This window comes from Pelmatolapia mariae, linkage group LG2, assembly GCF_036321145.2.
Source record: "Pelmatolapia mariae isolate MD_Pm_ZW linkage group LG2, Pm_UMD_F_2, whole genome shotgun sequence".
Lineage (NCBI taxonomy): Eukaryota > Metazoa > Chordata > Actinopteri > Cichliformes > Cichlidae > Pelmatolapia > Pelmatolapia mariae.
In genome coordinates this window covers 10,124,040-10,140,453 of record NC_086228.1, presented here as the reverse complement: position 1 = coordinate 10,140,453, position 16,414 = coordinate 10,124,040, and the positions used below count along the sequence as shown (strand labels likewise).

General features: G+C 44.2%; 1 protein-coding gene across 4 annotated transcripts in view; it reads left to right on the top strand.

Annotated features, from left to right (window-relative positions):
• Positions 1–12,132, top strand: part of shtn3 (shootin 3) — a 30,101-nt gene extending 17,969 nt beyond the window's left edge. Inside the window, exons 4-17 of one of the 4 annotated variants that reach the window (XM_063492793.1) lie at positions 108–279; positions 483–580; positions 808–889; positions 1,319–1,413; positions 2,117–2,263; positions 3,382–3,535; positions 5,265–5,439; positions 5,744–5,814; positions 5,995–6,101; positions 7,037–7,051; positions 7,322–7,384; positions 8,253–8,379; positions 9,136–9,409; positions 9,798–12,132. In XM_063492793.1, coding sequence (XP_063348863.1) covers positions 108–279; positions 483–580; positions 808–889; positions 1,319–1,413; positions 2,117–2,263; positions 3,382–3,535; positions 5,265–5,439; positions 5,744–5,814; positions 5,995–6,101; positions 7,037–7,051; positions 7,322–7,384; positions 8,253–8,379; positions 9,136–9,409; positions 9,798–9,912 — 1,695 coding nt within the window. In that variant the 3' untranslated portion in view covers positions 9,913–12,132. Of the gene's footprint in view, positions 1–107; positions 280–482; positions 581–807; positions 890–1,318; positions 1,414–2,116; positions 2,264–3,381; positions 3,536–5,264; positions 5,440–5,743; positions 5,815–5,994; positions 6,102–7,036; positions 7,052–7,318; positions 7,385–8,249; positions 8,380–9,135; positions 9,410–9,797 lie in introns of all 4 variants that reach the window. The other 3 variants (XM_063492776.1, XM_063492783.1, XM_063492766.1) reach the window with 3 other exon arrangements.
• The last annotated feature ends 4,282 nt before the right edge of the window (positions 12,133–16,414 follow it).

Here is a 16,414-nt window from a genome sequence, read left to right as displayed (position 1 = left end):
AATGTGTGCTTCAGTATTGATCCCAGTAGTTTGTGATCTATGATTTTTGTGGCTTTAATCTCACTGAGCTGCTCTTACTGTCGACCCCTGTAACCTCTGACCTGCAGCTGAACTGTGAGAACAGGAAGCTGAAGTACCCGAGTCTGTCGTCACGGCCGTGTTTGGACGAGCTGCTCCCCAGCATCTCCGACTGCATCGCGCTGGAGGTCGACGCAGACGCAGCAGACACGGGAGACTGCAGCCCCGACGTCTTCACGCAGTACCATCAGCAGGTTAAAGGTACAGCTCACCAAATGAGGTTCACCTTCCACAAACAGCAGGAACGTGTTCTGGAACAACGTTTTTGTCACGGATTCATTTTTACTCATTCATTCTTGCTAATAATATATTTTTAAATCACTGCACTTGATGAGTTTTCCAATACACTCCATAATTCAGCTGCTAATCTGAATAAATGAATATACTTCACTGTGTTTGCTCAGAGCTGAGGGAGACGGTGAACAGCTTGTTGGAGGAGAAGAAGAATTTTGTCTGTCAGATTCATGACCAGCAGCAAAGGATAGAAGAGCTGATTACACAGGTGAATACTGCACAACACAAACATTACTGTTTATGACATCATGGGTCACATGATTAGTTTATTTCTGGAAACATTTTGTCAGTCCAAACCTTTCTCTTATCATACAAGCTTAAATTGTGGGTCAGTGTCACGATAGTCGCTAAGATTTCATAAATAAAAATAAAAAGAGAAATAAAGTTTCTGTTTTTAAGACGTTTTCTGTGTGTTTGCTCTTCCACTGCGAGCAGTCAGAGAAAGATCAGACAGAGATGAAGCAGCTTCGTGAAACAGTCGAGCAGCAAAGCAAAACCATCAAGAGATTTAACAGAGGTGAGTCGAAACAAACTGCAGGCGAAGAGCAACTTAATGCAAAGCAGAGAGCTGGAGTAAAAGCACACGTAAGGAAACCTCATTCAGCATCACATTTATGCTGCTATTCTAATAACTCCAAACCCTTAGCATAACATCAGCGCCTTTCTAAACATGCATGTTCAACACTCTGTCTGTTTGGTTGTTTTTGAAATTAAAATAAAGGAACGTCGCTGCGTTTTCCATCAGTCACTCGCAGTATTAGAAAAAAAAAAGAAACTCAAATTTATCCACAGATAACAAAAACAGGAGAGATGGCTATCAGCTAATAATCCTTAAAACATCAGTTTTTAACTCTCCCGGTAGAAGGCTGCCTTACATACTGAATATTAATAGCAGTTAGATGAATGCTGTCTTTTTTAACCCCCCCCCCTGGCCCCGTCTCTGCAGTCTCCATGATGGCAGCTCAGGAGTACGAGGGAATGAAGGAGCAGCTTGACTTGGAGCAGAGCCTCCGAGTCAAAGCTGAAACTTATGCACACGAGGTAAAGAGCGAGTCACAGAAATGAGCCGAAACAGAACTGAGAGCGTGCAGCAGGAAACTAACCTTAAAAATCTGGTGACAGTAAAGTAAAGAATAATGTGTAATGTGTTTGCTGTACAGGCAAACACCAAAAGAAGCTTAAAATCTGCCTTTTCCTGTTTGTCTTGGCAGAGCAGAAATTTGAAATATGATTCATGGTGGAATCAAACACTCCTTCCAGTTTTCCAGCTGGCAAACACAATGACTAATCTTTCACTACGTTAATACCTAAAAGCCATGCTTGCTGCTGCGGCTGCTGTCTCACCACAGCTGCAGAACTTAATCTTCATATTTTGCATAATCGTCATTTGAAAGTTTCTCCTCTTCGTCCAGAGCATTTTGTGACTCCCACAGTTTTCTAAAGTCATTCATTCTGATAATCCAAGTAACTGTTTCCATGAACTGAAAGCTGAGCTTTGCTGCTGCTAGCTTCAGTGATAAACAGTGAGCTGTGTTTCTGTGTTTGTAACTGATGTGTGTGTTAATATTGGTGAAATGTCCTGAATCTGGTGTTTACTGATCTGAAAAGTGAACAGTCTGTGGGATTAAAGCAGATTCTGTGATGGTTTGTTTAGAGTAAAGATTCACAGACGGGCATTTCCTTCTCTCTTTCTAAAACTTCCTTTGTTCCCATCATCCTCATCATCGTCCTCGGTCTTCTGCAGATGCTGGTGAAACAGAAGGAGGCCAACAGGCAGAGCATGCTGCTGCTGCAGAGTGCTGAGCCCAGCGTTCAGCTGCTCAAAGCACTTGAAGACGTTGCTGCCATCACCAAAACCCTGGAGGAGGAGCGACTGCAGCATCAGCAGAAGGTAAAATATGAAGCCTCTTCTTCTGCAGCCTTAATTTCACTGCCAGGAAGGCGGTGTTTCTACTGCTGGAGTTGTGTGCATATATCCTGAAACAAGCAAATATGTTCACCATGCATGGTTAAGGATAATAGCAGAGGTGTAATTTTGTTGTGTTTACCTGTGAAATCATGTAGAGCAGTTAAACAATACTCTCAGTCAAAGCGGTGAGTGAGAGCTGTGCCCGTGCTGAAATATTTCAGCTGTGCTGAAAGAGTTTAAATATCTAAATTTAAAAAATTATATTATTTTTCTTGTGCGTCTTGTTGTGTTTTCACTTCCTGGCTTTGCATTTTGTCACTAGTTCCTTTTCTGATCTTCTCCACCCTCATTGGCTCCATCTGTTCTCAGTTAGTTCCTTCTGTAGTCCTGCCTCGGTGCTTCCTGGAGATTCTGCTTTTCTGGACATTTTGGAATTTTTGTTTTGATTTTTAAATGAGTTAAATCGGTTTAGCACTGAAGCTTGCTCTTCAAGCTTCTTTTGTTTGCATGTTGATCAGTCAGTCAATAATATACCCAATAAACAGAAAATATGTACATAGTCTGAAATGACACACTTGTAGTTTACAGTACTACGTATTTCTTGTAACATATTTCACACTAGTACCATCATGACCTTGACTGAAGGAAAAATAAATACTGAAGGAGGACATGCAGAGGGTTGGTGTGACAGAGGAGGATGCTGGGATAGGGTGTGATGGAGGAAGCTGTGGCGACCCCTAAAGGGAGCAGCTGGAAGAAGAAGAAGAAGGTTGTTAAAGGTTGAGTTTTAAAACAGCCGACTTGTGCTGGGAGGTGAATAAAATCCTCAGTAATCCAAAGCAAGGGCACATGTAGTATAATAACTCAGGTAATAGATTTTTATTTTGCTTCAACAGTTGCTGACTGATGGGACATTCTGCAGGTATCATAGGTGAAGCTGGTCCTTTACTTTTTGGTTATTACTTGATGAGATGTGGTGGTCATGTGATTTAATGGGTCTGATGGCCTTTCATCCAGTGCTGCATGCTTGGAAAGCCTTCAGTCTGGTAACGGTGCTTCTGTGTAGCTTGTTCTGAATCATGTGCTACGCCTGTGTGTAGGTGCAGAACCTGGAGGAACAGCTGGAGCAGAGCCGTGTCAAGACACAGCTGGAGGTTCTGCAGAGGCAGCTGGAGCTGTTGGAGGTGGACAAGAAGGAGGCGGAGGGACGACTGGAGCAGGCACTGAAGAAGAATGAGGAGCTGGAGGAAAGAGGTGGGTGGAGGTGGAGACGCACACACATTAAGAGTATCCCATGGAGAATATATACAGGAGGTGCACTTCAGCAGGTCCTCAGGTGAGCATTAAAATAGAAGATTAACATTAAAAGGAGACAGGAGACACACAGCATAGCAACAGAAAAAAACTATCTCTGATTGGCTGGCAAGAGTCCGCCTAAACAAACTGAGTGTAACACAGTGAACTAGATTGTTGCTTTTGTAGGAAGACGTGATGAAGCTAAAGATAGAACAAACACTTTCTCTCAGACCTGTGGGCGCGTCTCTTCTTTCAAAGGACAGAATAATATTTCAGCTGCATGAAAACTGGAGTCCTGTTAAAACTGGGATCAGTGAAGCCTCATGCTGCTACATGTTATTTATGCACCAATACTTTTCCAGCCAATGTGGCACGTGTCAATTGACCCAGTTTTAGTGCTCAGATCAAGCTGCACCAGAATCAGACCGCTTCAACCTTCTGTTTTCCATTTTTGTTCCTAATAAAATGGACGTGCTGATGAATATGCAGAGGATTAGCAGGGGTGGACTCAATAACTCTGCACACCCACAGATTCCTCATTTTGTCAGCTGACCTTATGTGTTGATTAAAGCTTTAATATCACTGCGTGCCTAGTATAGAACACTGGGGGTGAAGGGAGGCTGTATTTACTGAATTGTGCCCACTGTGATCTTCTGGAATGAAAGTTTTCCACATTATAGATGAAAAAATGAGTTAAAATAGGAAAAGGGAGTAACATACAGCAGCAGGCAGGCTGAATGGTAATCTGAGGCACCGATCAGGTCCCACACTCTGACATACAGAGAAAGACCCCACAGCTTTTAAACACAGAAGCAGGTGCCATGAGATGAGGTTCAGATAATTCTTATATTCAAGTAAAATGTCACAAACTCACTAAAGCTGAATATGAGAGACAATAATACAAATATTAACTGTTTAAGTCTGGTTTAACTCGTGTTTTTGTCTGACCTGCTCCCTAATTGGCTTTTATATTCATCCTCCATCTTTCCTTTGGATCACCGGGCAGCTTGTCTGTGTCTGTGTAGAGAAGCAGGTGGATGCTGCTGAAAGAGACGGACAGTCTGTGGGTGAGAGTCCTGCCTGCTGAGATGATCCTGGGAGTTAATCCGCTCATTCCTGCTCTTTATGATATCACTGTTCAAGCTCACAGCAGGTCAACACGGCTGTGAGTCCACCGAGGGTTAGGTCAGCTGCTCGGTCCCTAATGCAGTTAGCAAAGTAATCAATAATTTCTATGTTAGCTTTGAGTCTCTTTCAAGCACTTTTTCCTGAATCTTCTAAAGACAAGGAGCAAGTAAACGAGCTGCAGCAGACTGATTAATGAGAAATAATCTACATTTATAATCCACATTAGGCAAAACTAAGTAAAAATAAAATATCCATGGTACAGTCAATGTTTTACGGTTTTTAGTGATTTTCTATTGTAGTATAATGTGAGGAGGAAACAGCTGACCCGACGGCTGATTAAAAAAGAGGGTTACAGGTCTCGGTGCTTCCAGCCTCACAACACTGTCTGATACTCGTAAATGGGTCACATGATGTCAGGGCTAAAACCAGCAACCAATGACAACCGTTAAAAACATGACCGGATCCTGCTCTCTGAGTTTAGGAAGGAGCTTCAATGAAAGAAAATCATTATTCCAGCAGCTGAGAGGATTTTTAACCGCTCACGTTTTCTCCTCTCCAGTTCACGAGCTCCAGGAGGCCCAGAAAAAAATCGCCATGACGACCAGCACAGACCCCCCTCCTCCTGCACCTGGGGTCGCGCCGCCTCCCGCCCCTCCTCCACAGCCACCGCCACCCCCTCCTCCTCCCCCTCCCCCTCCCCCTCCGCCTCCCCCCTCCAGATGTAACCCCCTCAGGTGAGAGACCAGCGTTTGTCTCGGCCAATCAGAGAGCCTGGTGCCAGTGAGGGCAAACACATGAATAAATAAATAAATATTAAGAGAAGGATTTAAAATCACGTATTTATTTTCCCGTATCTGATACTGAGAGTAACAACAATCTGATAAAAAGCTGATATGGATTTTCTTTCATATGTGAGATAAACATGTCGCTGAAGCTGTAATAGGAAGTAAATTTGACTATTTCCACATAAGTCTGACCTCATGATGTTTCTTTTGTTTCTTGGTTTTTCATTTTTAATCATTTTGCCTGTTTCTTCAGCTCTCTGATAGCCATCATGAGGAAATCTTCCAAGGGTTCCAAAGCCTCCGTGAAGGCTGAGCAGCCTCCTGGTGGGTTTCACCACACTGTTTTATATTCATGTATTGATAAACAGAATGTTGTTGTTATTATTTATCATGATTGTTATGGCCAACAGCATGTTCTCACCCAAAGCCAGCCTCAGAAATAAATGATAACGCTATGTTAATCCAGTAGGTGTAATTTGGGTTTGTCTCCCTCTGGCTGTCCAGCTGCTGCTGAAGGTGTGGATGACGTGAAAGTGAAGGCGGTGAACGAGATGATGGAGCGGATCAAACATGGCGTCGTCCTGCGGCCCGTCAAGAGTCAGGACACCAAGGTGAGATGGAGCAGTGCACGCTGAGAGGCGTAATCCTAACCCTTTTTTTTTCACAGCTAAATTTGGAAAACAAGGACACGACTGGAGTTACGAGTGCTGATGTGAACTCCAGTTTAAACCAGTAAATGTGCTGAGCTGCATTTCCAGCATGACGAGGCACAGACATGCGTCACCTGTCAGGAATAACAGGCGTTTGTGTGTCTTTGTGGTCGACCTGCCTCCGTTTCAGTCACTTGTTTTCTTCTCTTTGTTGTTGTTTTGTGTCCTTTGTGTGTCTCTTCTTTAGTCTTATATGAAGCCAACGACGAAGCTTGGGTCATTGTTGTTGGGGTTTTTGTCTCTGTGGGTATTTTTAGAAACACTGACACCCCTCCATTGACTCCCAAATATATAAATGGATGTAGAAACACCTGAGCTTGATCTATCAGCTGGTAAAGGCTGTGAGGTGAAAGCTCTGACAGGAACCACATACAATCTGATCCAAGAACAAGAAAAACCAGAAAACCTCGTTCATTTTTTTTAATCATTTCCTGCTCACTTTAATATGTAAAGAAAAAAGATCACAGTATTTAATATAGTGTATTTTAATGCTCCAGAATGTGAGTGAAGCATACACTCTATAAGAAGACGTATTTGCTCATCACCATTTTAAACTAATTGTCAAACGGGTTCTTTTGTTGTCAGCTTCCATTGATTTTTTTTACCTTCAACAAGAGTAAGAGATTAAATGTCACAAATATGAGCTGTAAAAAATCAATCTGTACTTCCTGATTCATCCTTCCTGTTTTATCTCAGCTCTGTTGTTCATGTGAAAATGAATCCGGGTGTCTGCTAATACTTTCAGGGCTGTTTTTTCTCGTGCAGTCTGAAAGCACTCTGCCTGATTGCTGTCCTCTCTTTCCTCTCCATGTTTCTTCTTCTTTGTGCCGCTGCAGAGGATAGCAGTAAAAGTGAGTCAAGTCACAGTTGCTCTCTGGCTTTCCAGAGAGATTAACACACACACACACACACACTGCAGGTCCTCTTCCAGTCATTAAAACATGTCACTTTAACGTCCATTGTTAAGCAATGTTAATGGCCCGGACATCATGTGCCTGCTCAGTTACTAGAAGCTTCTTCCCCTTTTCCATGATTCTCTGCTAGTGATGCTGCACAGATCTGTCGGTGGAACATGAAGGTCGTGAAGGTCAAGTGTGATGTTTCTGTTTTTGTTCCAGCAGCCTCCGACCTGTGAGGAGAAACAGCAGCAGGAGAGCGCCATGGAGGAACTGAAAGGGATCCTGGTAAAACGGGCTTATGTTGGCTTTACTGCAGCGTGTTAAATGTTGTTAAATGTGAAAAGAGAATATTCAGACAAACTTTAATCTGCATGGATCTTCCTGTGTAGACTAGAGATGTCAAGAGGAGAAATAAGTGCATTGCCCCCTGGTGGGCGGTACACATCGTAAGCTCTGACCCCACGAATACGCCAGGCTTAACATGGTGCTTGTTTCCATCAGACCTGCTGCAGGGTGTTTGAGGATTGATCTGGATGTGGTTTTCTGTTCCACATCGCTGCAAACAGTGCCGGGTTTCTGTTTCATTGAACCAAGTTGCTCAGAGCAGACAAAGAGCAGAGGAGGCCAGACACGGAAACAACGCAAAACATCAGGTTAACTGTGAAAATACGAGAAACTGCATGAAGGACAATTCAAAACTCCCCCAGAGACAGACCTCATGTCATTCAGTACATTCAGCCCTCCCGAGTGGGAGGGACACTAAACAGCCCACCAAGGAGGTTGTAGCTCTGAGCAGTTGTGTGATCCACTCTGACTCAATGTCTCAGCCTCGTGTTTCCAGCACACCCTCACGACACGTTTGGGTGCGTCGAGACTGGAGCATCTTCCCCCACCACCTGATCGTGCCGGGTGCACTTATGAACACTCTGGTGCTCAAACAAAGTGTTTGTTAAAGGCAACCTGTGACTAGTACAGAGGTCTCAGGTTCAGCTGACTGACACTGTAACAATGTCTAAATGTAGTATTTATCTTTTCTGGACCTGACAGTTAGGATTGTGCAATAGGATCAGTTGTAGCATCGCTGGTTGGAAACAATTTGTTTTCAGATTAAAAAACTGTACTTCCTGCAGTAATGTGTGTACTCCTCCAGGAGACGGTGAAGAGGAGCCCCAGCCGAGGCTCGCAGGAGTCGGGACCGTCACCTCCCGGAAAGAAGGACAGCGAGCTGGAGGTCATCCTGAGACGCCGACGCAACAAGGCGGGCGAGGCCGGCTCAGGAGGTAGCGACCTGTCACCAAGCTGCTCATCAGCGTTGCGTCAGCAGCTATTTTCATTAATTATATTATCCTGATTATACTTACATGCTTTTACTTCAGTAAAAAACAACAATAGTACAAAATAATATAGAACTTTTAGTGACAGTATGCTGACCAACACTATGGCGGCTCTTTGAGGTCCTTGTTGGCACTTTTGATAAAAATTTTCAATATTTCTAAAGACTAAATGTTTTATTGTATATGAATAGAAGAACAAAAGTCTTTCCAAACTGCTGTGTCAGTTTGTGTCCAGTAGAGGGCGCACTGCACACACAGGACAAACACTTCTGCTCTCTGCTTTCCTCGCATTGATTGACCCGTTTGGCAAAAAGAGCCACGACCTTCTGATTTTAAGTGTGCAGAATATTTGAGCTGGATAAATATTCATCTACAAAACTTCTCATTTCTAAAAAAAAAACAATGACACAAAGAAGAGAGAGCAGTAAGCAGTAGGATGTGGTTTGAGTAGGAGAAAAAGTTCAAGGAAGACAAGAACAGTGTTAAAAAGCAAATAAAAATAAAATAAAGATGAGTAGAAATTCAATACATGCAGTCAGAGAATATAAAGCCACAGATGAAACCAACATCTACCCTCTATTATCAGACATCTGATATTCTTTCTTCTAAATAAAGGTTCTGTACCATTTTGAGGTTTTTTTTTAAGTCAGACTCATGTAAAAACCTGCTTTTTGGTTTTTTGTCTGTCTCTTTGATAACCAGATGAGGGCCATATGAGCCACGTCTCATCTTCTGACAGCCTGAATGGAAGGCGAACCAGCAGCGACTCCGGCAAAGAGCCAGAAGGGCCCGGCGGGCTGAGTGCCCCGTCTGACCCATCAGGGCCCAGGCTTAGCCCAGAGAGACGGGGGTCGGGCTCGGGGCCGGTCGTAGCCCGGAGGAAGAGCTCGGACACGGGCAAGGAGAGGAGGTCCTGCAGCTCTCTATCTGAGAAAGAAACAGCCGAGTCTCCAGTCAGCAACGGCTGCATCAACAGGTGGAGCGACACTCATCACAAGCATGCCCTCCATCCCGTCCTTATACTTTCTGACCCGGGTGGAGACACCATCAGTATCCCTGGAAGTGCAGCAGCAGCTTTCCAAAGATGGAGGGGATTCCAGTTTAATAGAGAAATAAATCTTCTCTTGTTATTTCCTTTATGTTTTAATGTATCTAATCTAAAAACCTTTGCATGTGTAAAACAAACACAGAAAAGAATATTTGAAGTCATGCGGTCAAGAAGGAGACTATGTAGTTAGCTGCAGTTTTAGAGTCCAGGTTCCAGCACAAGGTTGATGCTGACCTGGTCTCCACAGATTACAGTGATCGCTGCGTCTCGGCTGTTCTCGGTCTCTGACATGTTGCTCGCTGTCTCTGCTCCACAGTGTCGAGGAGGATCAAATCAAGTCAAACGGAGTCGACCATGCAGTGCCCAGTGATGATGCAGACGCCGCCCTCCCCGCCGGCTCAATCAATGGCAGCGCAGACACAGAGTGCTAGGATGGACTCTGAGTATCTTCGGTTTGTGCGTTTATTGACAAAAGAGTAATGAGATCAGATGATTTGCAGAGTGTTTGCCTTTTGTTTACTGTGTCAGATCAAAAATGGAAACGTTGACTTTGTTGTACTTTTGTATTTATGTTTTTTTGGATTTACACTAACCGACTAACAACTCGCTCAGATGAAGATGCACAGGTAACAGAGCAGTAAGAGCTAATGCACTGGTGACTTTTTGAAAAAAGCAGGGCTCAGATAAGGGGAGGTGATCAGCCATTGTAGAAACTCCACCTGCACAAAGACCGACTGTATCTGCTGCTCCATACGTACCACATGAGGCTAACGCACTCACATTCAATAAAACTGACACTCAGATTTTTGTAGCTGCTTCTAAAAACACCAAAAAGTCTCAAAGGAGCCAAAAGAACAGCGTTAGTGCACTGTTGGCTTTTCTACAACGGCTTTTATCGGCCGCTCGCTTCTCTGATGATTTTTGAACATAAACCTGTGGATCCAGGAGGAAGGATGGGCTGCACTGTACAAGGGAAGCTGCACTATTTTTGCACAGATACTCAGTTTTCTTCAGACACTTTGACTTGTATAAAGACTGCAAAGCTTTAGGTTGATTTTTTTCTATTTGATGCACAAAGATTCTGCTCAGCGTCACTTTGTGTCATCAGCAGGAATGCGCTGTACTGTTATAGAGCCCAGTTCTCTGGCTTCTCCTGCCTTGCCTTCACCTCCTGTAATTTTTCTCCTGGTTAAGTTAGAACTGTGCTGCAGCTGGCATCCTCAGCGGCGCGAGCATAACTGGTTTTTCTCTGTTTATGACCTGGAGTCGCAAATAGTGGAGAAACGCTCTTCTTCTGCTGCTTTCAAACAAACGAAACATTTGTCATGGGTTGCTTTTGAGACGTGCACCACAGATTCTGCTGTGTTCTCCGGCAAACCAAGCAATACCAAATGTACCAACAGACAGATGATTGCAGTTTTAAAAGCGTGTTATTTGGTAATGTGGGGATGTTAAAATCGAAGCTTCTTTTCAGACATGTTCTAGTCAATGATGAAAGCATTGGATGTTTCAGAAAGTTCCAGATGAAGTAAATGAACAGTTTAGTTTTGTCGTGCTGCTTTCAGCTGCCTGCAGCTGCCTGCAGCTCCACCTGTCCAGGTGTTTACCTGAGTATGAGCTCGGGCTGATGAAAACACCTGGGAGTCATTTTTATAGACAGGGTTTAAAAAAAACAAACGCTTCCTGCCTTCTCACACCTTTCAGTCCAGGTTCCAGCACGTCGTCATAAGTCATGCAAGGTGAGAAGGAGGGAAACACAGAAGTGACATGTGACTGATATTTCAGGTTTAGAGGAACACGACACAAGCTTTTTAACGATACATGTCACAGAAATGTTCTCAGGGTCCATGGGTCAGACCTTCATCAAACCCACTTTAGGAGCCTCAGTGAGAAAACGATGAGGAAAGACACAGACCGTTTTTTTGTTTTTCTGGTTAAACGAGCTAAGAATAGAAGTGCTTTGGAGGAATTAGGGTGCTTGTGTACTTTTTCTACCTCTCCATACACCTGCATCTAAACCTCAGCATCCTGAGTTATAGTCTGTGGTGTGAAAACTCATGAGATCGTGTCATAGTCCACCAGAGACGAGATGTCTTCCTCCACTGAATCAGCACTGAGTCCAGAGACCTGTGTGCACGTGTCCTGAAACACCGTCCTCGTTCCTCACCACAACAGTTGACTTTTATTTTGTAGGGCTTGCTGTCTTTACATAGCTTTCCTGGCATGTGCCGCAACATTAAAACAATTTTTTACGAATATGCAAAGACGCAAGGCACGTTTATGTGACGCTTTCACTGCTTGTCATCTTTTCTTAAAACACAGAATCACATTTAAAAAGTGCATTTTGTTCCGTCCATTCGGTGTGTTTTACTCTAGTGCAAAAGGACCACACACTCAACATCAGAAGCTGCCTCAGGCCTGAATATTATGCATATTGAGGCCTTGCACAGGCCTCCGGATGGCAGGGGAGTCCCCCTGCAGATGGTGCAGGTTTTGGGTCCTCGCATCGATTGCTTAGTTGGTAACCAAGTGGCTTCTTAACCGAGGGATATATCGTATTTGACAGAGATGGGGTGACTAGATATTGTGTGTGTTTGAGATATAAATGGAGTGTTGGTTTTTTTTAAACATCACTTGAAATAAATTGGAATTCAAATAAAACGAGAGGTTTCTGTCTTTATTTCAACAATGAATTTGGAAACCTGCAGTGGTTACATCATTGAAAGATATGATGAATGTGTGCAGAGTCAAAGATCACATGTGTGGTAATGTGAACATATAGCATTACTTTGAGTGACAGCGTTACTGCCACTGAATCTTAAAGTCATAGACCAACATGTGAAATATGTCAGAGAAGATGATGTAAAGTTCAAAGGGCATAAAAATCTCGTCTGCACAATCAGTGGATTTATTTTTGTACTCAAACCCATCACGCTGTTGGTGTTCACGTAGGCCTATGTGCAAAGAACTGCTGTATTTTCTTTAGAAAATGAGAGATAGTAAAGCATTTTTTCTGCATTAATTTACAAAAGGAAGGAAAAAATTGAAGAAAATAAAAGCAAAATATTTCACAATAATTTACCTAAAAGCAGATCGTGCCACTTCTTTCCAGTTCTTCCACAAATAGTCACAAAAAAACTTTGATGTATAGATTAACCCACTTTAAACAGCTGATCTATCAGCTGTAGCACATTAAATGCACATAGGCTGCAAACCAGACAGCTATTAAACATGCAGTGTGTTGTGCATAGGTTGTGTCATGTTATGCATTCCACATTATTAATAATGATAGAAACAATACAATGAAGCTGAAGTAATTTTTGTTTTCTGGGATTTAAACTGAGGATCACTGACTGAGCTCTGAACTGTTTCACGTTTTACTATCACAGAGAAACGAGGATCTGACAGTTTGTAAATTATGGATGATGCTCATTCTAAATTTATTAAATAGCCCATTTCCCCAAAGCTCAAAGAAACCTGTTTAAATTCATTCATAAGGTTTATGCAGCTGAAATTTCTTCAAGGTGAAGTCTGGCTTCATGTTTTTCTTGCGTTGTTTTTAGTTATTAGAAAATGCATATCAATTCAAATAAATGACGTCACAGTTTGCGATTTCTTATATATTCTTTTAAATTGATAACTTTAACTTTTCTGTTTCTAATTTGACTGATTAATCATTCTTATGAGCAATATCCTGCAGTAATAAGGCCTTTTCATTTGGTATTTAGAACGATTTAAATATTTTATTCCTTGCATTAAAAAATACAGATAAGATAGATTTACACATTGTCATGATCAGAGGCAATAAGACGCAGGGTTCTCAAGCACGAACCGCTTTTTATTGAATTGTAGCAGCAGTGTACCTGGCTACATCAATTTCTGAAAAACATATACACACCAGTATTCTAGCGACCTCTAGTGGCTGCCCCCATGGTAGCCTTACTAGGACAACATAAACAGATTTCACAACATCTCCCCCTTTAACAAAAGTACTTTAAACATAAAACAGTGTTGACAGAACGCAGGACATCACAGGGGTAGACTACCCTCAGTCCTGATAAGGGATTATTCTGCCCTTAGAATATACAAAGGAGATAGCCCTCAGTCTCTGAATCTTAGAGGTACTTTAATCTCTCGCCCCCTGGAAGTCACTCTCACAGGTGTGGTAGGGCGGAGAGGAGACCCCGGGAGAGGGACTGACAATGCCTGCCTTACTGGTGGTTCTTGGGAAGCAGCCGCCCCTTTAGTTGGAGTAGTCGGTGTGGCTGGAACAGTGCTCTGCTGCTGCTCCTCAGGATCAGTGGTGCCTGGGACAGGCTGAAGGTGTCGTCTGTTACGGCGAGTCACATTCCCATTCGCCATCTCCACCAAGTAGGATCTCGGCTCCTTAGACTTACTGATGACCTTGGCTGGAGTCGTCCACCCCTTTTCCCCGTCAAGCTTCACTACAACATCCTGGCCTGGGAGAAGCTCAGGAAGTGGACGAGCTGAATGTCTGCGGTTGTAGAAGAATCTGTAAGAGTCCTTAGCTGCAGCATCCCTTTGGCACACCGTGTCCCTATTGACTGGACTGGGCAGCAATGTCTTTTCGAGTACTGGGACGGTGGTGTGGATTTGACGTCCTGTCATAAGTTGAGCTGGGCTTGCACCGGTTGCTGCAATTGGTGTAGAGCGGTAACTCATTAAGGCTAAGCAGGGGTCAGGCTGTTTGAGAATGTACTTGGCCGTTTGGACAGCTCTTTCAGCAGCTCCATTTGACTGGGGGTAATGAGGGCTCGACTTAGTGTGGGTGAAGCCATAACTCAGTTTGAAGTCTTGGAACTCTGATGATGTGAACTGCGTCCCATTATCACTGACCAGTTCTAACGGGATGCCCCATCTGACGAACATGTGTTTAAGCTTGTTTATGACCTGTCTGCTGGTTGTTGTAGTGAGGGAAGCAATCTCAATGTCTTTTGAAAAATAGTCAACAACGACAAGAAAGTTCTTACCCTCGAGCTCGCACAGATCAGCTGCAATCTTTTGCCAGGGGCCATTGGGCAGAGGAGTAGTCACGAGGGGTTCCCGTCGCTGTGTAGGCTTGTGTTCTCTGCAAAAGATGCATGACCTCACCTTGTGTGTTATTTGAAGTCCAATGTTGGGCCACCACACTGTTGATCTTGCGCGCTCTCTACATTTAGTTAGTCCTTGGTGGCCTTCATGTAATTGGTCAAGGAAACTGGGTCTGAGTGCTGTGGGAATTACGATGCGATCGTGGTAGAGCACTAGACCACCTGATTCGGAAAGGTGGCTTCTGGCTGCATAAAAGCCTTGCAGTGGTGAGCTCTTTGCCATTCTCCGAGGCCACCCTTGTCTGATGAAGATGATTGCTTTTTGAAGCTCTGGGTCCCTCTGTGTAGCTCTACGAATTTCCTCCAACTTATGTGACTTGATAGGTTTGCTTGTCACTACGTTGCTCACATATGCCTTGACCTGGCTGTCTGTCTCGGACGGGTAGCATCCGTGCAGTGGATGTCTGGAGAGTGCGTCCGCCACCACTAACTGTTTACCAGGAACATGCTCAGCAGTGACATTGAATCGCATCAGCAGTCTCTGACATCTCAGTGGCGTTTTATCAAGGTCGTATGAGTTGATCAAAGGCACCAAGGGCTTATGGTCAGTTTGTAGACGTACATGACCCATGCCTTGGATGTAGCGGGCAAAACGTTCGCAGGCCCAGACAGATGCTAAACACTCTTTTTCGATCTGCGAATATCTTTTCTCTGCGTCTGTGAGCGTGCGAGAAGAAAAAGCAACGGGCCGTAACTCCCCCTCATGGTCCTGTAACAGTGCAGCACCCAGGCCATAGCTGCTGGCGTCCGCACTGACAACTGTTGGTCGGCCTGCATCATAATAACAAAGTGCTGGCGCAGCCACGAGCATTGCTTTTGCTTTGTTGAATGCTTGCTCCTGAGGCTTGCCCCACGCCCATACAGTCTCTTTCTTGAGTAGGTTGGAGAGGGGGTGCAGCACCGTGGACAGGCCCGGCAGGAATTTTCCAACATAGTTTATTAATCCGAGTACCTGCCTGAGTTGTTCTACATTGGTGGGGCTGGGCATCCTAGCAATAGCCTCCACCTTGCCATCATCAGGTTTCACACCATCCGCACTGATGATGTGGCCGAAGAACTGTAGTTCATTCTTTCCGAAGTGGCACTTGGACCTGTTGAGCTTAAGGCCTGATGCTTTGATGGTCTGTAATACTACATCTAAGGTCATGCTCCTCTTTGTTAGCCCCGAAAACCAGTATGTCGTCCATCACGACGACAGTCCCATCTAGGCCCTTGAGCAAGGTGCTCATGAGCCGCTGGAAGATCTCGGGTGCTGAAGTTATGCCAAATGGCAGGCGTCTGAAGCAAAACCTGCCCATGGGAGTTATGAACGTGGTTAGTTTTTGGCAGCTGGGGTCCAGTGGTATTTGCCAGAACCCACTGGAGGCATCCAAAGTGGAGAAAACTTTAGCCCCTGCTAACTTAGGAGTTATGTCATCCAATGTGGGCAAGATGTACCGTTCGCGCTTTACTCCCTTATTCAGACGTTTTAAGTCCACACACACTCTGACCTCATCCTTGTTGCGCTTTGGAGCAGGCACCATGGGTGCACACCAGTCTGTTGGCTCGGTGACTTCCTCAGTGATGCCAAGTTTGAGCATGCGCTTTATTTCCTTTTCCACCTTTGGGAGGAGAGGAAAAGGCACCCAGCGTGGGGTGGTTACACTGTACGGCACTGCATATTCGGTCAGCTCGATTTTTACAGGTTCACAGTTCAGCAGGCCAATTTCTCCAAACACATCCTCTGTTAAGTCACTACTGATTTTGTTAACTCTAGCGACTAGTCCCATGCGCTTTGCCACTGTCTTTCCCAGTAGGTTACTTGCGCATTGCCCTTTTATAA